Source organism: Haematobia irritans, chromosome 3 (assembly GCF_050003625.1).
Source record: "Haematobia irritans isolate KBUSLIRL chromosome 3, ASM5000362v1, whole genome shotgun sequence".
Classification (NCBI taxonomy): domain Eukaryota; kingdom Metazoa; phylum Arthropoda; class Insecta; order Diptera; family Muscidae; genus Haematobia; species Haematobia irritans.
This window is the reverse complement of record NC_134399.1, coordinates 14310366-14337741: the sequence shown is the minus strand read 5'-3', so window position 1 is coordinate 14337741 and position 27376 is coordinate 14310366. Positions and strand designations below refer to the sequence as shown.

The following is a 27376-nucleotide window of genomic DNA, read 5'->3' as shown; positions in this document are numbered from 1 at the left end:
AATTGGATCATTTAATTTTTTAGTTGATACTATCATTTCTGTGATTGAAGACATTTCAATTAAAAAATTAATTGGATTGATTAGTTTCGTGATTGAATCATTATTAACCACACAGAAAAAAAATTTCACGAACATACTTCCAATTAAAGTTGTAATTGACTTTTAAAAAATATTCAATTAAAAATCTAATTGATTCAACATATTTTTTAATTGAAACAAAAATCGATCACAAAAATGAATAGTATCCATTAAGTTTTTAATTGGATCAATTAATTTTTTAATTGTATCAATTAATTTTTTAGTTGATACTATCATTTCTGTAATTGAAGATATTTCAATTAAAAAATTAATTGGATTGATTAGTTTCGTGATTGAATCAGAATTTTTTTAATCTATTGTTATTAAACACAGAGAAAAAAATTTCACGAAAATTTTTCCAATTAAAGTCTTAACCTTAGTATCTAAAATAGAAAACCTTAGTATCTAAAATAACACCCTATTCCCAATATCAATATTGGAATTATAGGTTAAAAACAACAGGTTGTAATTTCAAAGATTTAAATTGGGTCTACTAATGTGGGTCTATTAAAATATCAAAGTCAAATTAACCGATAAATCTACTAAAATAGACGAACCGAATTTCCTCTTCAAACAAAAAATCTCTACCAATGAGGCTGTATTTAAAAATTTAATAATAAATAAATATACATCATCTTACAAAATACTTGTTAGTTCTACAACTATCGCAATCTCAAGTTTGAATGTCCAATATTTCAATAACCTCTTTCGGCAATGCCATGTTTTTGAGATCGCTAGGTAGCAACCCTCTTTTTCTTGTGCCATCGTAACATTCGTGGAACTTCATTAGGCATACATTGGCTTCTGGCGCTCCCTCATTTTTATTTGTTGTACTAAAAACTTGAAATGTAGAATGGCAGGGTTACCCCCTTTATGGTATAATCAATGCGTTCGTGTGTGTGTGTGTATATATATCTACATTTGGTTTTACAATAGCTGAAAGTTAATGGCCGATGTTCTAAAAACTGGAAATGTAGAATGGCAGGGATACCAACTCGCCTACGTTTTTATATGACGATATTAAATTAAATGAGTATACATACAAAACCCACATGTATGTTATGTTGGTTCTTAATACATTTTATTGAAGGCAATTGAGAGTACAGTATTCATATTTCAGCAAAAATGTTTTCCGAATAAAATAAAATAAAATAAATACAATTTAGATTTTTATTCTAAAAATCTATTAATAATTTTTCAATATTATTTTTTTTTAAATATAGAAAATGTATGGTTTTATGCATATAAATTTTTGTTTAAACCTTATACATATAGATATTGTGGATTTATATGAAAACAGTATTATATTCTTATTTAGTAATACAGTAATTTAATTTAATTTAATTTAATTTTTTATTTAATTAATTTAATTGAATTATTTTTTTTTAATATTTTGATTTTTTTATACCAATTTTGTTTTACTTACGTTACGTGCTGCTTTTATGTATACTTAAAATTAAAAAAAAAATTATATGTTTTAAATAGGATGCTTGAATTTTAAAATATTTGGTTTTGGTATAAAAATTTGATATTTTATATTGTGGGCAAAGAGAAATTCTCCCAAACTTCAAAAATTGGAGTTCTTCGATTTGCATGGAATTTTAATTCGGTCGCTACAACTTTCAATAATGATGCTAAAATTTATGCATGCAGGTTAAGTTCGAAGATTGGTCAGGTTTTGATGTAGCTCCCACATAAACCGATTTTCCGATTTTATATCTTGAGTACCTTGACACCAATATTTTTCTATAGAAATAAAAATTTTCTATAGAAATAAAATTTTGACAAAGTTTTCTATAGAAATAAAATTTTGACAAAATTTTCTATAGAAATAAAATTTTGACAAAATTTTCTATAGAAATAAAATTTTGACAAAATTTTCTATAGAAATAAAATTTTGACAAAATTTTCTATACACACAAAAAAATTTTTTTCTGATTCAATCACGAAATTAATTGATCCAATTAATTTTTAATTGAAATGTCTTCAATCACAGAAATGATAGTATCAATTAAAAAATTAATTGAAGGTCAATTAAAAAGTTAATTGATCCAATTAAAAAATTAATTGATACTATTATTTTTATGATTGATTTTTGTTTCAATTAAAAAATTTGTTGAATCAATTAAATTTTTAATTGAATATTTTTTAAAACTCAATTAAAATTTTAATTGGAAAAATTTTCGTGAAATTTGTTTGTGTGTAGATATAAAATTTTGACAAAATTTTCTATAGAAATAAAATTTTGAAAAAATTTTCTATAGAAATAAAATTTTGACAAAATTTTCTATAGAAATAAAACTTTGACAAAATTTTCTATAGATATAAAATTTTGACAAAATTTTCTATAGAAATAAAATTTTGACAAAATTTTCTATAGAAATAAAATTTTGACAAAATTTTCTATGGAAATAAAATTTTGACAAAAATTTCTATAGAAATAAAATTTTGACAAAATTTTCTATAGAAATAAAATTTTGACAAAATTTTCCATAGAAATAAAATTTTGACAAAATTTTCCATAGAAATAAAATTTTGAAAAAATTTTCTATAGAAATAAAATTTTGTGAAAATTTTCTATAGAAATAAAATTTTGACAAAATTTTCTATAGAAATAAAATTTGGACAAAATTTTCTATAGAAATAAAATTTTGTGAAAAATTTCTATAGAAATAAAATTTTGTGAAAAATTTCTATAGAAATAAAATTTTGTGAAAATTTTCTATAGAAATAAAATTTTGTGAAAATTTTCTATAGAAATAAAATTTTTTGAAAATTTTCTATAGAAATAGAATTTTGTGAAAATTTTCTATAGAAATAAAATTTTGACAAAATTTTCTATAAAATAAAATTTTGACAAAATAAATAAATAATAATAGAAATAAAATTTTGACAAAATTTTCTATAGAAATAAAATTTTGACAAAATTTTCTATAGAAATAAAATTTTGACAAAATTTTCTATAGAAATAAAATTTTGACAAAATTTTCTATTGAAATAAAATTTTGTACAAAATTTTCTATAGAAATAAAATTTTTACAAAATTTTCTATCTAAAGAAATATTGTAAAAAATTTTGTATAGAAATAAAATTGTGATAAAATTTTCTATAGAAATAAAATTTTGACAAAATTTTCTATAGAAATAAAATTTTGACGAAATTTTCTATAGAAACAAAATTTTGACAAAATTTTCTTTAGAAAAAAATTTTAATAAAATTTTCTATAAAAATAATATTTTGACAACATTTTCTATAGAAACAAAATTTTGACAAAATTTTTTAAAGATTTTTTTGTTTGGTAGTTTTTTGGTAGATTATTTGTGGCTCAAGTGGTCCATGAAAGTCTCGATTTTTTCCGATTTGCTTGAAATTTTAAATGTAGAACATAAATAATTGTATAAAAAACAATGTTTTGATTAAGACGCCAACTCAAAAATGAAAATTAAGGCAAAAAAAGAAAAAACCAACTGTTAAAATAAACAGGGAGCCCACAAGGTCGTGGGTTCGATTCCTGCTTCGACCGAACACCAAAAAGTTTTTCAGCGATGGATTATCCCACCTCAGTAATGCTGGTGACATTTCTGAGGGTTTCAAAGTTTCTTTAAGTGGTTTCACTGCAATGTGGAACGCCGTTCGGACTCGGCTATAAAAAGGAGGTCCCTTGTCATTGAGCTTAACATCGAATCGGGCAGCACTCAGTGATAAGAGAGAAGTTCACCAATATGGTATCACACTGGACTGAATAGTCTAAGTGAGCCTGATACTTCGCTGCCACCTAACCTAACCTAACTACTAAAATAAAGCAAAAAATAAATAAAAAACCCGTTATGAATGATTTAGTCTTTATATAAACAATTTATATGGCTTTATAGTGCTTAGTCAAATCAATTTAATTTTTTTCACTTTAATTTAATATGAATGACACACATGGTTTCATAGCATATATGTACCTTTGTCAGTGTAGCTAAAATTGCAAGCTATTTCGCGAATCGTCGAATTTTTCCAAACAATAATAATAAAAACGTACATTTCTTTTAGATTAGCCTTATCTTTCAACTTTTGATTAGACGTATTTTTTCTGTATTAATAGCCATTTTTATTTTTATTATCTTAAAATTTGAATTATATATTTTTAGTTATCGAAAGTCCTTGTTCCATACAATGCCTGCAATCTATCGATTTAATAATGGGCTTGGCCGTGGGTTTAGAAGATGGCCGTTTAGCATTGTACGATTTGACAGAATTACAAATATTTTATATAGCTCGACCAACCCCAGAAATAGCTATGTCACCATTGGTTAAAATCGATTACCTTGAACCACCAGATGATCCAAGGCCATGTCTGTATTTGTGGGCCCTTCATGAAAATGGTGAAAATCTACATGCAATACTGCACAATTTAATGTATGAGAAACGTGTAATGGAGGAGCAAATCAATGAAGATGATGGACAACATTATTTTGAGGTAGGTATAATTTCAAATAATTGAATTTATTAATACTTTGTTGTCTTCCTTTACCCTTTAGACCTTTTTAGCAAGTAATGTTCGTTTGCAATTGCCTTTGGAAGCAACAAAAAGTGAAGCTTTAGCTTGCCAAGCTATTTCCTCACTATGTTGCAATGGTGAAGATGATTCCAATTGTTTGTGTTTTATATCATGGTATTCGGTGCTGGAAGAGAAAAATAAATTATTGATATTTGATTTGAATCAATGGTATAAAGAGGAAATGCCCTTTGCCTTGGAATATGGACAACAGCCTAGTTATCTGGCGGGTTATATACTCAATGGCGAGTGTAATGGCCTACATACTTATATTCATTCCCAGAGTATAACACATTTCAATTCCATGCAAAGATTTGAGGAGCATTTCTATCCCAACTCTTTGAGTTTTGGTAAGTTTGTGGTCAATAACGAATAAAATTTCTTAGAGTATAACCACACTAGGCAAATATTTGATCTCGAAATATACAAATTTGGAAAAATGCAGTTAAATATCCAATATGAGTTTAAAAATTTTTTACTTTTTTAATTTCTGTCAAATATTTGGCCAGTGTGATCGTACCGTTATACCTCATTCGCATTAGACTTCCAAAATCTGCTTTAACTGGATTTCAATTGCTATTTGCCTTTAAAAAAAGTGATTTCAAATCCACTTTTAATAAATTTCGAGCTTAATGTGAATAAGGGTATTTGGAAACTATTTATATAATTTTATTTTTTTTTTTTCAGAATGTTCCCTATTACATACAGAGGGCTCAAGACGCTATTGTTGGGAAGGAGCACAAAATAGATTAATAAATCTCTTGAGAGTCAGTAATGCTTCAATATTTCTGGAACCTAATGATTGTTTCAATGAAATTCTACGTACCCGCCTTTTACCACAATTTACCGAAATGAATTTGAATTCCACATTTTCCAAGGTAGACAATTTTTCCATGTGCCTTAAAATTCATTTAAATTTGATTTTCTATATATTTCAGCAAGCAAAATATGAAATAATGCTTTCCACAGCATTGGAGAATAATTGTGTGAGCTTATTGAAAGATTGTGCCAAATCTTGGATTGATGGTAGCTTTATGGGAGATTTTGCAGTTTCAACGGGTAAGGGATCTTAATTTTGGCATTCGTTTAATCAAAGAATTTCTGCAAAACAAAAAAGAAAGATGCCGATGGATGGGTTGGGTTGAAATTTCACAATTAAAAAAATATATTTAGTTTGCAGGCCAAGGGATCACGGTTGCCACTCGAGCCAAATATAATCTACACAATTTGGAGAAAATTTTACCAAAAAACTACACAACAAAAATATCTTATGTTGTTAAAATTTTAATTATATAGAAAATTTTGTCAAAATTTTATTTCTATAGAAAATTTTGTCAAAATTTTATTTCTATAGAAAATTTTCGCAAAATTTTATTTCTATAGAAAATGTTTGCAAAATTTTATTTCTTTAGAAAATTATGTCAAAATTTTATTTCTATAGAAAATGTTGTCAATCCAACCATCTTGCAGTCTATAGGGCTTTGCCCAAATAAATTTGACAAACATTCTTTTCCTCTGTTGGTTAAGCTACACTTGTAGTTTAGTCAATGCATAGTTTTAAGCTGAAATAAAAAAAAACAATGATTAAAGAAAAAACCAACAATAACAAAACAAAACGAATAAAATTTTATTTTTATAGAAAATTTTGTCAAAGTTTTATTTGTCAAAATTTTATTTCTATAGAAAATTTTTACAAAATTGTCTATTTCTATAGAAAATTTTGTCAATATTTTATTTCTATAGAAAATTTTGTCAAAATTTTATTTCTATAGAAAATTTTGTCAAAATTTTATTTCTATAAAAATTTTTGTAAAAATTTTATTTCTATGGAAAATTTTGTCAAAATTTTATTTCTATAGAAAATTTTGTCAAAATTTTATTTTTGTAGAGAATTTTGTCAAAATTTTGTTTCTATAGAAAATTTTGTCAAAATTTTATTTCTATAGAAAATTTTGTCAAAATATTATTTCTATGAAAATTTTGTCAAAATAATATTTTTATAGAAAATTTTGACAAAATTGTCTATTCCTATAGAAGATTTTATCAATATTTTATTTCTATAGAAAATTTTGTCAAAATTTTATTTCTATAGAAAATTTTGTCAAAATTTTATTTCTATAAAAAATTTTTGCAAAATTTTATTTCTATAGAAAATTTTGTCAAAATTTTATTTCTATACAAAATTTTGTCAAAATTTTATTTTTGTAGAGAATTTTGTCAAAATTTTGTTTCTATAGAAAATTTTATCAAAATATTATTTCTATAGAAAATTTTGTCAAAATTTTATTTCTATAGAAAATTTTGTCAAAAATTTATTTCTAATAAAAAATGTTGTCAAAATTTTATTTCTATAAAAAAATTGTGAAGTACCTCTAAATTGGAGAAAAAAATATTGCAAGATGTCAGCATTCTAAATGATGCTCTCCACCATTCTAAAGTTCAAAAAATTTAAAAATCTACTTCAAATGTTAATTCCGGAGTTATGTTTTCAAATTGGTTCACGCTAACGAGTCTGCGTCTTTTTGGGCAGCACCCAGTGATATGAGAGAAGTGAACCTGAAATATCCGTCCATTTAGGTATAGTGGCAACTGGATATTTTAGGCTCAATTATATTCACCCTTATTCCTGAAGTCGCCCTCGCCGTTGCGTTTTGTCGCTTTTCGTCAGTCGCCACTAATTGGTATTCCGTTCGTCGATATATTCTGCTATCGACGAAAATCGGTATTCCTGGTGTCGCTTTTTGTCGCCAATATCGTCGCTTTTTGTCGCCGTTAAATTTACCAGCGACGAGTTTAGTGATTAATTTTTGAAGAAGTTTTTTAGACTTTATTAATCGAATAATTCAAAAATAAATTTAATAAATGGAAATTGGTAAGAGGTAAAGTGACTAATCTTCAACAATTAAAAAAAAAAGAGAATAAAAGGAACTAGAGATCAGCCATTAGATGAGCTAGACTGACTCCAACGATTTAAACCCGGTTGGAACAAATGGTTTATAGTTTAATGCCTTTGAACTTTAGAGAAAAATTGTAACAAATGGTAGAAAAGGTGTAACTATTATTAAAAAGATCTATACTCTTCAAGTATTTATTCCAGCTTCCACTCTTTGAGGAACTCATGTTCTGAGCTGACCACGATCACAAATCTATTGATATAAAAATGCGCTGTTTATACCAAATTGATCTGTATATATAGTAGTTATGGTCATCGCATTCACATCGTAGAAAAGAAAACTGAATTTCCGGAACAAAAAAAACTGCACAACTAAAGTAAACGTGTTGATTTTTCCATTTATTTTTAATAGAAAAACCCTTCAAGGCCAATGTATTTTATTTAGTACCAAACTTAGATAATGTAAATCATTTCCCGAGTCAAATTTATCATTTATTATTTTTAAAAGCAAATAATTAAAATTCAGTTTTGCACATCAGCTGATTGTTTACTTTCACGATGATCCTTGTGCCATTGATCTCAGCGTCGTCGCCATTTTTATAGTTTTTGAAGCTTTTACTGTCCTTGAATATATATCCACATTTTTTCCCGCGTCAAATTAAATAGTTTTTCTTGATTTGGCGACACAGAATTGCGTCAGAAATAAAAATATTTTAAACCGAAAAAATTAAAATTAATTTTTTTGTACATCAGCTGATTGTTTTCTAGTGATATCGGCATTTTATTACCGAGTACTGTAATTGGTACAAAAAGTAATCGTTGTCTCGCCGTCGCCACTTCACAGGAATACCAAATGAATGACGAGACGACTTAAAAGCGACAGACGACAAAAAGCGACGACGAGAGCGATGGCGACTTCAGCAATAAGGGTGATTATTCAGCTCATTGTGATACCACAGGTGCTGAACTTTTCTCTTAGCGCAATGTGTGTCGCCATATTCTATTTTAAGCTCATTGACCTCATTTTTATTGTAAAATTAATTTTTATAATATTTTTAAAAAATTACAATATCTACAATAGGTCTTTCGTTATCAACATTGACCGATTGGATATGGAAGAGAGCAACTGATATTAAGGCCAGATGCAATGATTTATGCAAAGGTTTATTTGAATTTGGTGGCTATCCTTTGGATCACAGGGAACAGAAAGAATTGTGTTTTATAACACGACAACTAAAGCTTCTTCAAGATATATTGGCAGATACCTTAACAATCGCTCGAAAACAAATACCAGAAAAAGGTGGGTCATATTATAACTACGTATTTATGATGTATTATTAATTTCCTATTTCTTTTTATGCCTAGTTTTTTCCAGTCTAGAGAATAATTACAATACATTACGTATGGCTACCAATTATCAAGAATTACTTTTATGGCTATTGAATATAGGCCTGTTACCTGAAGCATCGCCATTCAGTAGTCAAGTAAATAGCCAACATGATTTGGTACCTTATCCCTATAATGAACTCAAGGATTTCTATAAGAAAAAACGTTCTTACTTTTCGAAAATTAATGAAAATTTTATTTCATCCAAAACGGGTAGTTGTCGTTTGTTATACATTGATGCCTTCATTGATCATACCTGTAAGGGTAATGCTTTAAGAGAATTTTGGCTTGAAAATGATGGCGATGGTTTGTATCCGCCCACTTCAATAGAGGCCATGCTTCGTGTGATGTTGGTACCCGAATTGGATTATGAAAATAAATATGCCATATTGTTGTATTTCTTTTTGGATATGAATATGGCCATTGATGAGGAGGCCTATAAGGGTGTTGTGGCAAATTTCATAAAATTCCCTAGTGTGTTTAAACTTTCAGCAGCTTTGATAAAAACAGTGCAATCTTTTTGGAATCTAGATCATGATCAATTTTTGGTAAGTTATAGATTATTTATATTGTCTTATGTTCTTATTATAAAGTAATGAAAAATATTAAAATCTAAATATATTCATAGCGATATATTGAAGTAATATTTGTGGGGGCTTATTTGATGGCCTTTAATAGAAATTGAAAATTTATATTAAAGTCATTTTATGAATTTTTCGATTTTCAAAATTGTTCGATTATTGAAAGAGAAGTTCATTGTAGTTCGCTAAACCGGTCGTTTAAAGGTTTTCAATTGCTTAAATTAAATGGAAATAAAAGTCGGCTTTTGATGTCGCGAATTTTTATATATTGATGTAAATTTTTTAGAAAATCTAAATTCAATAGAAAATTTTTGCAAAAATTTTATTTCTATAGCAAATTTTCTAAAAATATTATTTCTGTAGACAATTTTCTCAAAAATGTTATTTCTATAGAAAATTTTCTCAAATTTTATTTCTATAGAAAATTGATGCAAAATTTTATTTTTATTGAATATTTTGTCAAAATTTTATTTCTATAAAAAATTTTGATAAATTTAGTGAAATTTATCTATAGTAAATTTTTACAAAATTTTATTTCTATAGAAAATTTTTGCAAAATTTTATTTCTATATAAAATTTTTGCTAAATTTTATTTCTATAGAAATTTTTTGCGGAATTTTATTTCTATAGAAAATTTTTGCAAAATTGTATTTCTATAGAAAATTTTCTTAAAAATTGTATTTCTATAGAAAATTTTGCCAAAAATTTTATTTCTATAGAAATTTTGTCAAAATTTTATTTCTATAGAAAATTTTTGCAAATGTAATTTCTATAGAAAGTTTTGTCAAACATTTTTCTCTATAGAAAATTTTGTCAAAAATTTTATTTCTATAGACAATTTTGTCAAAAGTTTATTTCTATAGAAAATTTTATTAAATGTTTTTTTTTTTTATTTTTATAGAAAATTCTGTCAAAAATTTATTTCCATAGATTTTTTTTGCAAAAATTTTAATTCTATATAGAAATTTTTTGCAAAAATTTTATTCCTATAGAAAATATTGTCAAAAATTTATTTCTATAAAAAATGTTGATAAATTTCATTCCTATAGTAAATTTTTACAAAATTTTATTTCTATAGAAATTTTTTGCGAAATTTTATTTCTATGGAAAATTTTTGCAAAATTGTATTTCTATAGAAATTTTATTTCAATAGAAAATTTTGTCAAAATTTTATTTCTATAGAAAATTTTTTCAAAATTTTATTTCTATAGAAAATTTTGTCAAAAATTTTGTTTTCATAGAAAATGTTGTAAAAAATGTATTTCCATAGATTTTTTTTGCAAAAAAATTAATTCTATATAGAGAATTTTGTTGCAATAATTTTATTTCTATTGAAAATTTTATCAAAAATTTATTTCTATAAAAAAAATTTGATAAATTTCATTTCTATAGTAAATTTTTGCAAAATTTTATTTCTTATATTACATGTTAGCCTGATACCGAAACAGGCAATTGACGTCCAAATGCATTATATCTAATTATACAATTATTTTTCGAGCTTTATGCACAGATATAGATTAAGGAACATGGTTAATAGAACCATTGAAAAGAAAACGCCAGATACCAATCTATACACGCCTGGACTGTACATGTTTCGGTTCGGGCGAATGAACCTTTCCACAGCCTTTAGTATAGATCTGGCTGGGAGAGATAACTCAATTTTCTTTTCAATGGCTCTATTAACCATGTTCCTTAATCTATATCTGTCCATAAAGCTCGAAAAATAATTGTATAATTAGATAAAATTTTATTTCTATAGAAATTTTGTGCAAAATTTTATTTCTATATAAAATGTTTGCTAAATTTTATTTCTATAGAGATTTTTTTGCGAAATTTTATTTCTATAGAAAATTTTCGCAAAATCTTATTTCTATAGAAAATTTCGCAAAAATTTTATTTCTATAGAAAAATTTTGTCAAAATTTTATTTCTATAGAAAATTTTGTCAAAATTTTATTTCTATAGAAAATTTTGTCAAAATTTTATTTCTATAGAAAATTTTGTCAAAAATTTTTCTTCTATAAAAAATTTTGTAAAAAAATTTATTTCTATAGAAAATTTTGTCAAATTTTTATTTCTATAGAAAATTTTGCAAACATTTTATTTCTATAGAAAATTTTGTCAAAATTTTATTTCTATAGAACATTTTGTAAAAATTCTATTTCCAAAGAAAATTTTGTCAAAATTTTTGTCATAAATTTTATTTCTATAGAAAATTTTGACAAATTTTTATTTCTATAGAAAATTTTGACAAAATTTTATTTCTATAGAAAATTTTGTCAAAATTTATTTCTATAGAAAATTTTGTCAAAAATTTATTTCTATAGAAAATTTTGTCAAAATTTTATTTCTATAGAAAATTTTTTCAAAATTTTATTTCTATAGAAAATTTTGTCCAAATTTTATTTCTATAGAAAAATGAAAATATTAACATACTAACTTTTACTTTTAAGTGTACAACACGTAAGCAATAAAAGCCTTAGGGTATGGTCACACTAGGCAAATATTTCACCGAAATGAGTGTCAAACATTTTTCCAGGAGCATTTTCGAAATATCTGAGAACTGATTTCAGAAAACATTCGTATCGTTATGTTATTTATCCAATATGAGGTAAAAATGTTCGCTGGTTTGAGTGCAGTGATAAATTCTTTTTTCATGTCAGTCAAATATTTGACCAGTGTGACCATACCCTTAGTCGATGGGTTATACAATTCGACTTTTCGTTTTGTTTAAGATTTAGAAAACTTGACTTTACGACTTTTCCAAAGAAATTTACTTTTTTGATGTTCTTACTAATTTCTACTTTTAACTGTTCAACACCAAATATCCATTTATCTCTTGTCATTGTAATTTTTGTTTATTTAGCCTGCTGTAGAGGAATTCATTTCGCCTTTTAATAAAATGCAATCTTATCCCCAATGGCTAGTGGAATTATTGATTGAATCTTTACTCACCCAAAATTCTGCCAACTTGGCTTTACGCATACTGGAATCACAGCCTTCATTAATCTCGCCAATGCTTAAATTAAAAACCCTACTAGCCAATCAATTAATATCGGAAGCATTTCATTTTGTACGTTCCAAAAATGATGAACATTTATTGGAAATATTTTTCACCTGCTGTTTATGCAATGGCCAATTCGGTATTATAAGAGATTTGGCTCTTAGCGAGAATGAGGGTATAATTCTGCAGAATATATTAAAACGTAGTAAGGCCCCAGGAGCGGAAAGTTTGCATTTTGTTTATCTATTACAAAAGTCGAAATACATTGAAGCTGTGTCCTATATGGATGAGTTGTCGGCCAAACCGAAATCTATAAGAAACTCTCTAAATCACCACAATATGGGTGCAGCACATATGGAAACACCCAATATGGTATTATCGGCCTTTAATACCACCATGACTCCAGTTACCCAAGGTCTAACGGATGTCTATTTTCGTATTAAGAATAAAATAAAGAAAAAGGATGTGGACAATAAATCTCCTGTGCCTCTGAGTTGTCAATTGATAAAGCAAAATGCTAATAGCTTGCTAGGCGGTATATATCATAGTTCAGCTTTAAGTGCTCATTTTGCCACATACTATTGGGGAGAGATGGAAGAGGAGCAAAGAAGAAACGGAGCCAAACATTTGTTGAGCTCAAATAATGCTCCATTTCTGAGAAGACCACAAAATGAAACAAACTATTTTGATTTTTTGGACAAGAAAAACGTTTCCTATCCCCAAGCATATAAAGTCCGGGAGAAACGTAATCTAGTCGAAAGCGAATTGCTGCTAAATGATGAGGATCAATTGGAAAAACAGAAGTTGGAAAATCAAATGAATCCCAAGAAAAAGAGACGTTTAATAGGTCAGGAAATAGTGGATGACTTGACACAATTTATGAAACTGAATAAACCCAAGTCCTTACAATTATCGGCCAGTGATTTCAAATTCAGTGAGAAGCCTTCTGAATCCAATAGGGAGGAGCAGGAGCAACAGCAACAAGAGTCATTGAAATCCATGGATATATTAACCAGACCTCTGAAAATCAAACACTTCCAAAAGAATCAAGAGGATCATCAGCGTGATTCACCTACAGAAATTCATGGAATTTTGAAATCTAACACCTTGGTGGAAGGAGCGGTGCCAGGAGCTCCAGAGGAAGAAAAGTATTTACGTTTTAGACTACCTTCAATCGATTTAAATGACTCTATGGTGGAAAAAGAAAAGGAAAACGAAGAGGATGAAGTCGAGGAAATGGTTGTGGATAAAGAGTGTGAATCATCAAAACCAGATAATGGGCTTATAACATCCAATAAAGTTACTCGCTCCGTGTCAATAGATTCCAATAAGAGTTCTGTTAGTTCCAGTAATGCCTCAGAGGAGAACTTTTACTCACCTTTGTCCTCGCATAATAATTCCAAATTGGATACTTCAACGTTAAGCAGATGTAGTTATACTAGTGGTCCCAAGCCAAGAAGACCAATCACAAGACTTTCAACAGAAATTGAAAAAGAATTGGAAATTAGGAAATCTGCTGAAAAAGAAATTGAAAAGCCGGACTCATTAGCTGTAGAGCCAGAAGAATCCAGGGAAAAGAAAACTGAAGCCACCAAAAATCTTTCTAAGGGTGAATCTTCTATGGAGCCCAGCAAAGAGGAATATGATACAGCCCATGATTCTAGCAATTTTGTTCTAAATATCTTCAGTCGTAAACATTTGGCAAGTATTTCTGGAAATCTGGAAACTAGCGAAAATATCACAAATCCCTCAGCCTATGTCACTGCTTTTGATAAATTGAGTCATGTTACTACAAAAACTGATCATGTCATATCTAAGGCTTCCAGCGGGTTTGGAAGTATATCAGCAAGTAGTACATTAACCAGTGGCAGTCAATTTTTACCCAAAGTTTCCTCATCCAAAGTTGGAACAACTCCCTTGGAAAAATCGGAGGGGAAGAAATCTTCTTCTACCGAAAAATCATCACAATGTATTACAGTCCAGGGCTCCTATGAGTCAAATGTCTTTGCCATACCCAGTAAACCTGCTAAAGCCAATATCATCTCTCAAAAATCCTCTGAAGACCCAAGGCGATCAAATTCCCCAGAAAAATTGGCAGAGTGTTCCACTGTATTAGGTTCTTTTGATTATACTAGTTCTGTGGGTTCCAATAACATATTTGCCATGCCTAGTGAGGTGGCACATGTGGCAAAACCTACAGAGGAGCAAAAGAAACATATGTTGGATACCACTTTGGGAATGAGCACATACGATTTTTCGGTGTTGGATTCCACATCCGTACAGCAAAGTAAATCTTCTTTGATGGTAACAGCCAATGAGTTTTCTGAAAGGAAAGATGAAACTTCCAAGAGTCCATTGTCAATTGTGGCTACTGCCAAGGATAAGGAAGATTTAAAGAAAAAGGAGGAGGAGGATGAATCTGGAAAATCTGTTGGCTCATCAGAATTCCAAAAAGACCAGGAACAGCCAATGGAGATTACAGAAGATGAGGTGAAAGAAGAAAATGTCGCCGATGTTATTGACAAAAATGATGAATCAAGCAATGAAAGTGAGGCCAAACCCAAAAGGGCTATCGGAGATCTTTTGGATAGTTCAGATGATGATGACTGCATTGTATTGTCATCATCGTCTTCCTACATAGATGACAACGATTATGGGCGACCTTTTGAATTGCGGGAAAGTGATAATGAATGTGCTCTAAAAGGTGAGCATGGCGATATATCCAGTGAGAGAAGTTTCGATACTGGAGAATATGAGGGTTATGCAGATGAAATGGGTGATGATGATGACGATGATAATGAGGATGAAGATGGGGATGGGGATGAAGAAGATGAAGCCCCTGATAATGAAGAATCCGAATCTATGGATCCTTCCGATAGGGGTGTGGTTGATGATTCAAATCAAATTTCTGATATTGTTGAAGTAATAGATGATTCTTCAGAAGCTACAAATACAGAACAAAATATGGTCTATCCCGATGAAAGCAATAGTGTAGATGTAAAACTGTTGGATGATTCCAGTTCCAGCAATAGCAATAAGGAAAGTGAGCAAATAGTTTCTACCACAATAACTGATACAAAGACTACCAAGACTTCTAAGGAAATTGGAAAGCAGGAAATGGAAAACATGGAAGCCAATATTAAAACAACCACCTTCAATATCTCGGAGATAAAAAGCGGGGATATTTCAATCCCTAACCCCAGCACAGAAATGCAAGCTTCAACAGCCAAGGAATTGGAAGAGAAAAATTCGGAATTGCCCCTTAATACGACAGAGAATAAAGAAGTCCTAGAAAGCGATAGTGCTAAGTTGGAAAAAGAAGATTTCAAATCAATGAAAGATGATAGATCTTCGGACTCCATGCAATCACCCAAGGTAGAGGAAGAATCTACTGAAGTTATTCGTGAGTCCGAAGATATTATGGAAACTTCTAAAACCACAAAGGAGGAACCTACTGAAGTTATTCGTGATTCCGAAGATATTGTGGACACTTCTAAGACTCTAGAGACCACAGAGGAGGAACAAATTACACTAAGAATAGAAGACGGTGATTCTATGGATGTTCCAGAGGAAAAAGAAATCTCAAATTCCGAGAAAGTAAATGAAGAGGAGGATGCAAAGGTAGCTGAAACCATATCGAAAGGGAAACGTACACGCAGAATTTCTGTAACCTTAGACTCGGCGGTAGCTTCTCCTCGCCGGAGTACAAGAGGTACCTCTGTACCTCCTTTGGATTTGCAACAGTCTGCTGTTGTTTCATCTCCTAGACGTACAACAAGAGGAATTTCAATGCCACCAGCAGATATCGAAACGAAGACATCCACTCGCCGTAGTGTAAGAGCAACATCTGTTACTCCTGCCGATGTGGAATCTCCATCAATAGCGGTAGTGAAATCTCAAGCCGCTTCTTCTTCCTCTTCGCGCCGCAGTATAAGAGGTACATCAGTGCCACCAATAGAAGTGGGCGATGTAGTAGCATCTCCTCGTCTTAGAACTACCCGTGGTATATCTGTACCGCCACAAAGTGTAGCAGAATCTGAATCAACACCAGGTACTACTCCATCACGTAGACGTAGTTTGAGAGCATCTTCTTTACAACCCAAATACAAAATGGACGAGGAATCCGCCATTGAGAATGAAGGCACTCCAAGCAAACGAGAAAAACTAAAAGATTCAGAAGATCCCGATACTGAGACAAGAACAAAAAGAGGAACTTCTGTACCACCACCATCTGGTAAAGTGTCAACTCGTCGACGATCCATAATGCTGGATGCCATAAATGAAGATGCCACTGCGCCTTTGGACTCACCATCAGCCCATACACGTTTTAGAAGCCGTTTAAATTCGAACGATAGTGAATTGGATACATCTGTCGTTAGCAATGATCAACCACCACCAACTACTCAGCTTAAACGTTCACGTAGGTTATCTTTATCTGGCAGTGCTGCAGAATTGCCTTTAACTCCCAAGTTGACCAGACGCAACAGTGTAAGTTCACAACAGGAAGTCACTGGCATTTTAACACCTACACGTGCATTAAAGGGACGCAGTATTTTATCGGTACCCGAAGAAGGTGAAAGTAAGGAGTCCTCGGAGACCCCGCGCAAAAAAGCTGTCAAACGTAAAGTTAGTACAGATGAAAATCCGGAGGAGAAAAATCGCGAACCCGAAGATGAGGGAGAATCTGAATCAAGTAAGAAACGTAGTTCTCCCAAGACTGCTGAAGAATCAGAGTCTACATACTCTTCTTCAAGACGTTTGACTCGCACTCAATTGGCCATGATGGAAAAATCCAATATCCTTACCCAATCATCAGACATGGATAACCTTAGTAAAGATGATTCACCAACCAATAGCAAACGTTCTACCAGAGGCCGGCCTCGTTCCACAGCAAATGCATCGCATGAAAGTGATGATGCCGAATCGGTTTCTTCAAAGCGTAGCAATACCTCCAGTGCTACAGGAACAAAACGCAGGATAACAAGAAAATCAGCTAGAGATAAGGTAATCCATTCATCCGTCGCCTGGAATTCACTCACTGTTGATATATAATTTTGAATGCTTTTTTTCCAGGAGGATCACGAAGATGATAAAGTCAGTGTGGCTAGCTCAATGGGTAGTGACAAGAATATCAGATCCCGACGTTCCAAGGATAAAGGTTCTCCAAGTTCAGTTCTTTCAGCTATACCCGAGGATGGTAATAGAAAATTTCGATTATTGTGGCAAATTTGAAAATCCTTTCCGTTTCTCTTTTCAGTTCCTGTTGAGTCGAAAAAGCGAGGTCGTCCCTCTACAAAGCATTAAAGGAGGGCATATCATTTTCGATGTTTTAGTATTCGAGGATTTATTCTTTAATTCTAGACCCATGAAAATTTTAAAATTTGAATGTTTTATATTTACTCTGTTTTACTATTGTTGGTCATGTATAATTCACTGGAATATTGGCCAATAAAGGAATGAAATCGATTGTAATAAACAATTTATGAAATGGATATTCATAAGGTAACCGCGTAGAATAAATTGAAGCTATACAGCAGGCAAGAGAGACTCGGAAATATAAAATATATTGGGAGGGCATATCAAAAAATTCGGACTCAAATGTTTCAGAATTTATTTCGAAAAATTGTAACAGATTGGCTGATAAGTCCCCGGTCTGACACATAGATGGCGTCGCTAGTATTAAATGCATATTATTTTTATATAGTACCAACCTTCAAATGATTGGTGTCAAAATTTGACGTCTGTAAGTCAATTAGTTTGTGAGATAGAGCGTCTTTTGTGAAGCAACTTTTGTTATTGTGAAAAAAATGGAAAAAAGGAATTTCGTGTTTTCATAAAATACTGTTTTCTGAAGGGGAAAAAATACGGTGGGAGCAAAAACTTGGCTTGATAATGAGTTTCCGGACTCTGCCCCAGGGAAATTAACAATAGTTGATTGGTATGCAAAATTCAAGCGTGGTGAAATGAGCACGGAGGACGGTGAACGCAGTGGACGCCCGAAAGAGGTGGTTACCGACGAAAACATAAAAAAAAATCCAAAAAGATTTTGAATGACCGTAAAATGAAGTTGATCGAGATAGCAGAGGCCTTAAAGATATCAAAGGAACGTGTTGGTCATATCATCAATCAACAATCAATATTTGGATATGCGAAAGATTTGTGCAAAATGGGTGCCGCGCGATCTCACATTTGACCAAAAACAACAACGTGTTGATGATTCTGAGCGGTGTTTGCAGCTGTTAACTCGTAATACACCCGAGTTTTTCCGTCGATATGTGACAATGGATGAAACATGGCTCCATCACTACACTCCTGAGTCCAATCGACAGTCGGCTGAGTGGACAGCCACCGGTGAACCGTCTCCGAAGCGTGGAAAGACTCAAAAGTTCGCTGGCAAAGTAATAGCCTCTGTTCTTTGGGATGCGCATGGAATAATTTTTATCGATTATCTTGAGAAGGGAAAAACCATCAACAGTGACTATTATATGGCGTTATTGGAGCGTTTGAAGGTCGAAATCGCGGCAAAACGGCCCCCAAGACAACGCACCGTGCCACAAGTCATTGAGAACGATGGCAAAAATTCATGAATTGGGCTTCGAATTGCTTCCCCACCCACCGTATTCTCCAGATCTGGCCCCAGCGACTTTTTCTTGTTCTCAGACCTCAAAAGGATGCTCGCAGGGAAAAAATTTGGCTGCAATGAAGAGGTGATCGCCGAAACTGAGACCTATTTTGAGGCAAAACCGAAGGAGTACTACCAAAATGGTATCAAAAAATTGGAAGGTCGTTATAATCGTTGTATCGCTCTTGAAGGGAACTATGTTGAATAATAAAAACGAATTTTGACAAAAAAATGTGTTGTTAGACCGGGGACTTATCAACCAACCTGTTAAGGTACATCATATTTCATAACCTTCCCCCACGGCCTTTGTAAAATTCAAGAAAACTTGAGAATTTTTGTTTTTTTCAGTTTTAGAGGAGGTTCACCCTCCACGACCAAATATCGAAAAGTGATGTAGCGTATCTCTTGGGAAGACGTCCCCGAAAATTTCAAGCAAATTAGAAACCCAATTTTCAAAAACCCTTTGACCCGTCCCAGTCGGTCAAAGGGTAGGTCCCCCTCCGCGACCAAATATCGAAATATAAAGTAGCGGATCTTAGTCTGGATGTCAACCCCAACCTTCACTGGCAATTTCAAGCAAATCGTTCAATTTTGGTCCAATTTTCAAAATGTCGGACAAAGGGGAGGTCCCCCTCCGCCACCAGGTATCAAAAAATGAGGTACCCTATTTTTACCACAAAAAAAATTGTCAAAATTTTATTTTTATAGAAAATTTAGTTAAAATTAATTTTTATAGAAAATGTTCTCAAAATTTTATTTTTATAGGAAATTTTGTCCACATTTTATTTTTATAGAAAATTTTGTCAACATTTTATTTCTATAGAAAATTTTGGCAAAATTTTATTTTTATAGGAAATTTTGTCAACATTTTATTTATTTTATATCTCTTAGTTGGAGAGGAAAATCTACCAAAACATGAAGAATTTAGCAAACAGTAAAAAATCTATTATTTTTGCTAGAATTCTACCAAATGTGGCAACCGTGCCTCTGAGTCGATCTAGCCTTGTCGGACTGAGTGTCTGTGAACACATTTTTGTGATCAAAGTCTGTGTGCAGTTTTAGTCCAATCGACTTTAAATTTGTTACAAGTGTGTGTTTTGGTCCAGAATAGAACGCTATTGATTTTGGAAGAAATCGGTTAAGATTTAGGTATAGTCTCCATATATACATATACCATTCGCCCGATATGCACCAATATGGCCCAAGAAGCCAGAATTATACTCCGGTTTTGCACATAGAGTAGAATTAGCATTCTAACTATGCATGTTAAATTTGGTTGAAATCGAATCAGATTTAGATATAGCTCCCGTATATATCATTCGCATATCATATGTTTACATATGACCACAAAGTCCATAGTTTCTAGTCTCTCCGATATATGTGAAATTTTGCACATGGAGTAGAATTAACATTACTACGCAAGCCGAATTTGGTTGAAATCGTTTCGGTTTTAGATATAGCTCCCATATATATCTTTAGGTAGAGCTCCCATACGAGCTCGTATATATATCTTTCCAAACAAATTTTTTTTATTGAAATTCCTAAATGATGTTCGTTGGCCTGAAATTTCGTTTGCGAGGAAAGTTTTTTTTTGCGTGTGTCATGTTAATAAAAGCAAAGGCATTACGGAATTCATGGTAATCGTTTTTAGTTTTTATTCTTAAAATATGTATTAAATAAACTTATAAATATAAAAATTACACTTAATACTATTAATATATAAAATATATACACTTTTTTCTCTTACACCTAAAAAATAAGTACAATCTCACTGGATAAGGCAAGAGGCGAGGAAGTATATATTACACATCAATCGAGTAATTCTATGATTCATGTGTTTTTCTTGTCACTTTTCACAAAAATTTTGCTCAATGAATAATTTTGTGTAATAGGGCAATATTTTTCGTTTCTTATGAATATCAATAACAATTAAGGATAACAAATTACATGCGAGCATAAATACATACAAACTATTATCATATTTGATTCTAGACTAAAGTGGACAACTCATGTAATGATATGCTGGTAACATTACTCATATCCAATGTAGGTGGTATGCCAGGACTCACAGAACCGCTAGCCTCACGACCAGATACCCCAATGCCTCCACCGCCCGTGCCACATCCACCAACACCACCACCCAGTGGTGACAAACAGCTACCATTGGCCAAAGGCTTTGGGGTAGGAGGAGTAGCTGTTGAAGGACGCATCATAAATGATGAGCTAAGAGCTGTCAAAGGATTAAAACTACCATGGGAATGATTTGGTGACACCGGTGTTATAGAGGTCGGATGAAATAATGTGGATATATGCGATTGATTCAAATTCAAATGATTTGGATGATTAAGAAATTGAACTGGTGGTGTTATTGGACCAATCTGTGACACCAATGACATATGATGCACAGCAGGACTACGATAGCTTATGGTTTTCTCCTTTTGCCACACAAATACATTATGGACCATTGCTGCACCACAAAATATAATACCAATACCTATTAGGACACTGGTTATTATGGCAGGTGTTGAATGAAAATGATTGAAGGTATACAAGATGATACCTGTTAATGTAGAAAAAAAAACACAAAGAAGCCGTAGAGAATTAGTTATGCTAGAGAGAATTGGGTCAATGATTGTGTAAAATCCTCTTACCTGTTAGGAAAATGGGTATTGATATAAAGAAACCCCCAACTGCACAAGTACGGCTTGTACTGGATTTTTCCAAATAACGATTATCACTGTAAGAGAAAAAGAAAGGCAAAAGGCATAAATAGTAAGTTGTTTGTTACAGATATTCCGAGGTTTATGCAACTGCTGGAAATGTCAAAATTTCCTACAGAAATGCAATTTTGAGAAAATTTTTTTATAGAAATGCAATTTTAACAAAACTATATGCAATTTTGAGAAAATTTTTTTATAGAAATGCAATTTTAACAAAACTATATATTTTAACAAAACTATATTTCATTTCTATAGGAAATTTGCTGAAAATTTCATTTTTGTAGGAAATTTTGTAAAAGCTTTTTTTTTTACAGAAAATTTTATTAAAATTTCATTTCATTTTATGAAAATTCATTTCTATAGGAAATTTTCTCAAAATTTTATTTCTATCAGAAATCTTGTCAAAACTTAATCTAAGGGAAATTTTCTCAAAATTTCATTTCTATAGGAAATTTTCTCACAATTTCTATAGGATTTTTTTTCCAAATTTTCATTTTTATAGGATATTTTGTCAAACTAAGCTTTTCAAAATTTCATTTGTATACGAAATTTTCTCAAAATTTTATTTCTATAGGAAATTTTGAAAATTTCGTTCCTACAGGAAATGTTGTCAAATTTTTATTTCTATAGGAAATTTTGTCAAAATATCATTTCTATAGTAATTTTTGTAAAAATGTCGTTTTATAGGAAACTGTCAAAATTTCATTTCTATAGGAAATTTTGTAAAAATTCCATTTCTATAGGAAATTTGGTAAAAATTTCATTTCTATAGGAAATTTTATCAAAATTTCATTTTTATAGGAAATTTTGTCAAAATTTCATTTCTATAGGAAATTTTGTCAAAATTTCATTTCTATAGGAAATTTTCAATTTTTTTGAAATTTTTCTATAGGACATTTTGTCAAAATTTCATTTCTATATGAAATTTTGTCAAATTTTCATTTCTATAGGAAATTTTGTCAAAATTTCATTTCTATAGGAAATTTTGTCAAAATTTCATTTCTATAGGAAATTTTGTCAAAATTTCATTTCTATAGGAAATTTTGTCAAAATTTCATTTCTATAGAAAATTTTGTGAAAATTTCATTTCTATAGGTAATTTTTGCAAATTTTCATTTCTATAGGAAATTTTTGCAAAAATTTCTTTTCTATAGGAAATTTTATCAAAATTTCATTTCTATAGGAAATTTTATCAAAATTTCATTCCTATAGGAAATTTTATCAACATTTCATTTCTATAGGAAATTTTGTCGAAATTTCATTTCTATAGAAAATTTTGTCGAAATTTCATTTCTATAGGAAATTTTTGCAAAATTTCATTTCTATAGGAAATTTTTGGAAAAATTTCTTTTCTATAGAAAATTTTATCAAAATTTCATTTCTATAGGAAATTTCATTTCTATAGAAAATTTTGTCAAAATTTCATTTCTATAGGAAATTTTGTCAAAATTTCATTTCTATAGGAAATTTTGTCAAAATTTAATTTCTATAGGAAATTTTGTCAAAATTTCATTTCTATAGAAAATTTTGTGAAAATTTTATTTTTATAGGAAATTTTGTCAAAATTTCATTTTTATAGGAAATTAAAAATTTTATTTCTATAGATAATTTTCTGAAATTTCATTTCTATCGAAAATTTTCTGAAAATTCTTTTTTGTAGGAAATTTTGACAAAAATGTAATTTCATTTTCTATAGGAAATTTTTTCAAAATTTTATTTCTATCAGAAATTTTGTCAAAACTTAATCTAGGGAAATTTTCTCAAAATTTCATTTCTTTAGGAAATTTTCTCATAATTTCATTTCTATAGGATTTTTTTTCTTTTCTTTTCATTCCTTAGGAAATGTCATCAACATTTTAGTTTTGTAGGAAATTTTCTCAAAATTTTATTTTTAGATTTTTTAGAAAATTTTGTCAACATTACTAGCATTGGTAAAAATTTGACGTAAATCGAGGTGAGTATAGTTTCACTAGCCCAATGGGCTAGTAAGAAATTTGACATTTGTTGAAAATTCTTAATATTTACGACTTGGCATGTTTTGATTATATCAAAACAAACAAAAATTAGTTTTATATTTTAAAGAAATGTGTACACCAAATTAGGAATTATTTTTCACCATAGTAAATTGATATCTCACCATAGTAAAAAGTTTCGGTTTCGAACAGGCCCTCTGTAGACAATTTTGTCAAAATTTTATTTATATAGAACATTTTATAAAAATTTATTTCTATCAGAAATTTTGTCAAAATTTGTCAAATCTATGGGAAATTTTCTCAAAATTTCATTTCTATACGAAATTCTTGCAAAATTTGTCTAATCTACGGAGAATTTTCTCAAAATTTGTCTAATATATAGAAAATTTCCCAAAATGTAATTTGTATAGGAAATTTAATCAACATTTTATTGTTGTAGGAAATTTTCTCAAAATTGCAATTCTTTAGGGAAATTTTGTCAAAATTTCATTTCTATAGGGAAATTTCTTCAAAATTTCTCTAATAACTCAAGTTACTTACCGTCCATCGAACATCGGAGATCGAACCAGTTTGACAGCGAATAGAAATTGTATCGCACACACCAATAAACAGCACAAGTTCAATGATAAGGACAAGGCACATAAGGCCAAGGTAACATCATAGACAATAATGAAATCCTCTGGAGAACTTCGAGACAACGCATCCTCTCTGGCATTAGGAGATATTTTAAGCAGAAAAATTAAAGACAACAATGCCAGAAGTAAGGAAACTAAAATGAAATAAAAGAAAGATATGAGAATAGATCTTTGATGCCATCATCTCTGGCTCTACGTACCCAAACAGAGTAAACCTAAACTGGTTAGAGCTTCTCTGGGCCCTGGTCCATGTTTCGTCTTATTATTGACTCCATGTGTGGTATTTGTATAATTGGTATAGTTTGTATGATTTGTGGTATTTGCTGCAGGATTATTTACCGCCGACCCACCATTGGCCACATGGGCCAATGCTATATGCTGATTTGTGTAGGTGTGTAAATTATTACCAATACCATTTAGACCGTTCGGTGTCAGATGGTTGGCGATAGGGGTCACTGGTGTGGTTGTTGTTGTGGTTGTATTACCATTTCCGTTCGATAACGATAGTGGCAATGGGGGTGGCAATAAGGGTTGTGTCGATTGTAAGGTGGCATTGTTCGATGCAATATTGAGTAATGTTGAGCGGGGTCCTCCATTTATGGTGGTTGTATTTGTGCTATGCGGTGTGGCTGTGGTCGTTACACTTGAAGTCTGTAGACTTGCAGCACTGAGGGTGGATATATTTAAGGGCTGTTGTGGTCTAAGGTGTATATTACGTGTTGGACCGGTTGTAGAGGAGCTATTACGCACTTGACCATTAGCTGGTCCGCCAGCATTTGATGTATGTTTCAGCATTTAGAAGATAATTAATAAAACACGCAATCCGGGAATGGAAGACATTGTGGCTCAGGAACGCAACTGAAATAGAAACAGACAAATAAGATTTTAATAGATAACGACCAACGGAGGAATAATCATAATAATTGAATATACATATATACTAATTAAAGTTTTCTCATGGAAAACCCTTATTTAGGCAGGCTGAATTAAAGTTTTCTTATAGAAAACCTTATACAGTCAGATTCAAAATAAGTTTTTCAAAATTTCATTTGTATGCGAAATTTTCTCAAAATTTTATTTCTATAGGAAATTTTGTTAAAATTGTATTTCTATAGGAAATTTTGTTAAAATTTCGTTTCTATAGGAAATTTTGTCAAAATTTTATTTCTATAGAACATTTTGTAAAAATTTCATTTTGTAGGAAATTTTGTAAAAATTTCATTTTATAGGAAATTAGCTCAAAATTTCATTTCTATAGGAAATTTGGTCAAAATTTCATTTCTATAGGAAATTTTGTGAAAATTTCATTTCTATAGGAAATTTTTGCAAAATTCCATTTCTATAGAAAATTTTCTCTGAATTTCATTTCTATAGGAGATTTTGTCAAAAATTCATTTCTATAGGAAATTTTGTCAAGATTTCATTTATACAGGAAATTTTGTCAAGATTTCATTTCTATAGGAAATTTGGTCAAAATTTCATTTCTATAGGAAATTTTGTCAAAATTTCAGTTCTATAGGAAATTTGGTCAAAATTTCATTTCTATAGGAAATTTTGTCAAAATTTCATTTCTATAGGAAATTTTGTCAAAATTTCATTTCTATAGGAAATTTTGTCAAAATTTCATTTATACAGGAAATTTTATCAAAATTTCATTTCTATAGGACATTTTGTCAAAATTTCATTTCTATAGAAAATTTTGTAAAAATTTCATTTGTATAGGAAATTTTGTAAAAATATCTTTTCTATAGAAAATTTTATCAAAATTCAATTCTATAGGAAATTTTATCAAAATTTCATTTCTATAGAAAATTTTGTCAAAATTTCATTTCTATAGGAAATTTGGTCAAAATTCCATTTCTATAGGAAATTTTGTCAAAATTTTATTTCTATAGGAAATTTTGTTGAAATTTTATTTCTATAGGAAATTTTGTCAAAATTTCATTTCTATAGGAAATTTTGTCAAACTTTCATTTTTATAGGAAATGTTGTCAAACTTTCATTTTTATAGGAAATGTTGTCAAAATTTTATTTCTATAGGAAATTTTGTAAAAATTTCTTTTCTATAGGAAATTTTTGCAAAATTTAATTTCTATAGGAAATTTTTGCAAAATTTAATTTCTATAGGAAATTTTTGCAAAATTTAATTTCTATAGAAAATTTTGTCAAAATTTCATTTCTATAGGAAATTTTGTCAAAATTTCATTTCTATAGGAAATGTTGTCAAAATTTCATTTCTATAGGAAATTTTGTAAAAATTTCATTTCTATAGGAAATTTTGTCAAAATTTCATTTCTATAGGAAATTTTGTCAAAATTTCATTTCTATAGGAAATTTTGTAAAAGTTTCATTTCTATAGGAAATTTTGTCAAAATTTCATTTCTATAGAAAATTTTGTCAACATTTCATTTCTATAGGAAATTTTGTAAAATTTTCATTTGTATAAATTTTGTCAAAATGTCATTTCTATAGGAAATTTGGTCAAAATTCCATTTCTATAGAAGATTTTGTCAAAATTTTATTTCTATATGAAATTTTGTCAAAATTTCATTTCTTTACATATTTGTCAAAATTTCATTTCTTTAGATATTTGTCAAAATTTCATTTTTATAAGGAAATTTTGTCAAAATTTCATTTTTATAAGGAAATTTTGTCAAAATTTCATTTTTATAAGAAAATTTTGTCAAAATTTCATTTTTATAAGGAAATTTTGTCAAAATTTCATTTCTACCCTTATTCAGCCATGCTGGATTTTAGTTTTCCTATAGAAAACCTTATCCAGGTTAGCTGAATTAAAGTTTTCTAAAGGAAAATAAATTTAATTCAGCCATGCTGAACTAAAATTTTCCTATTGAAAACCTTAATTCAGCCAGATTGAATTACGATGTTCCAAAGGAGAATCTTATTCAGCCATGCTGAATTAAAGTTTTTTTTATAGAATA

At 29.9% G+C, this 27376-nt stretch overlaps 2 protein-coding genes across 4 annotated transcripts in view; one reads left to right on the top strand and one right to left on the bottom strand.

Annotated features, from left to right (window-relative positions):
* Nucleotides 1-17963, top strand: part of Elys (AT hook containing transcription factor 1 homolog) — a 37892-nt gene extending 19929 nt beyond the window's left edge. Inside the window, exons 3-12 of one of the 2 annotated variants that reach the window (XM_075300057.1) lie at nt 4215-4543; nt 4605-4971; nt 5309-5499; nt 5560-5680; nt 8596-8814; nt 8880-9448; nt 12347-15872; nt 15936-17488; nt 17558-17681; nt 17742-17963. In XM_075300057.1, coding sequence (XP_075156172.1) covers nt 4215-4543; nt 4605-4971; nt 5309-5499; nt 5560-5680; nt 8596-8814; nt 8880-9448; nt 12347-15872; nt 15936-17488; nt 17558-17681; nt 17742-17788 — 7046 coding nt within the window. In that variant the 3' untranslated portion in view covers nt 17789-17963. Of the gene's footprint in view, nt 1-4214; nt 4544-4604; nt 4972-5308; nt 5500-5559; nt 5681-8595; nt 8815-8879; nt 9449-12346; nt 17489-17557; nt 17682-17741 lie in introns of both variants that reach the window. The other variant, XM_075300056.1, reaches the window with a different exon arrangement.
* A 2774-nt stretch (nt 17964-20737) lies between these two features.
* Nucleotides 20738-27376, bottom strand: part of LOC142230093 (uncharacterized) — a 38520-nt gene continuing 31881 nt past the window's right edge. For both annotated transcript variants that reach the window (XM_075300728.1, XM_075300729.1), the window contains 4 exons: nt 24635-25292; nt 24340-24568; nt 21758-21843; nt 20738-21666 (listed from right to left, as the gene is read on the bottom strand). In XM_075300728.1, coding sequence (XP_075156843.1) covers nt 21095-21666; nt 21758-21843; nt 24340-24568; nt 24635-25229 — 1482 coding nt within the window. In that variant the 5' untranslated portion in view covers nt 25230-25292 and the 3' untranslated portion in view covers nt 20738-21094. The remainder of the gene's footprint in view (nt 21667-21757; nt 21844-24339; nt 24569-24634; nt 25293-27376) is intronic.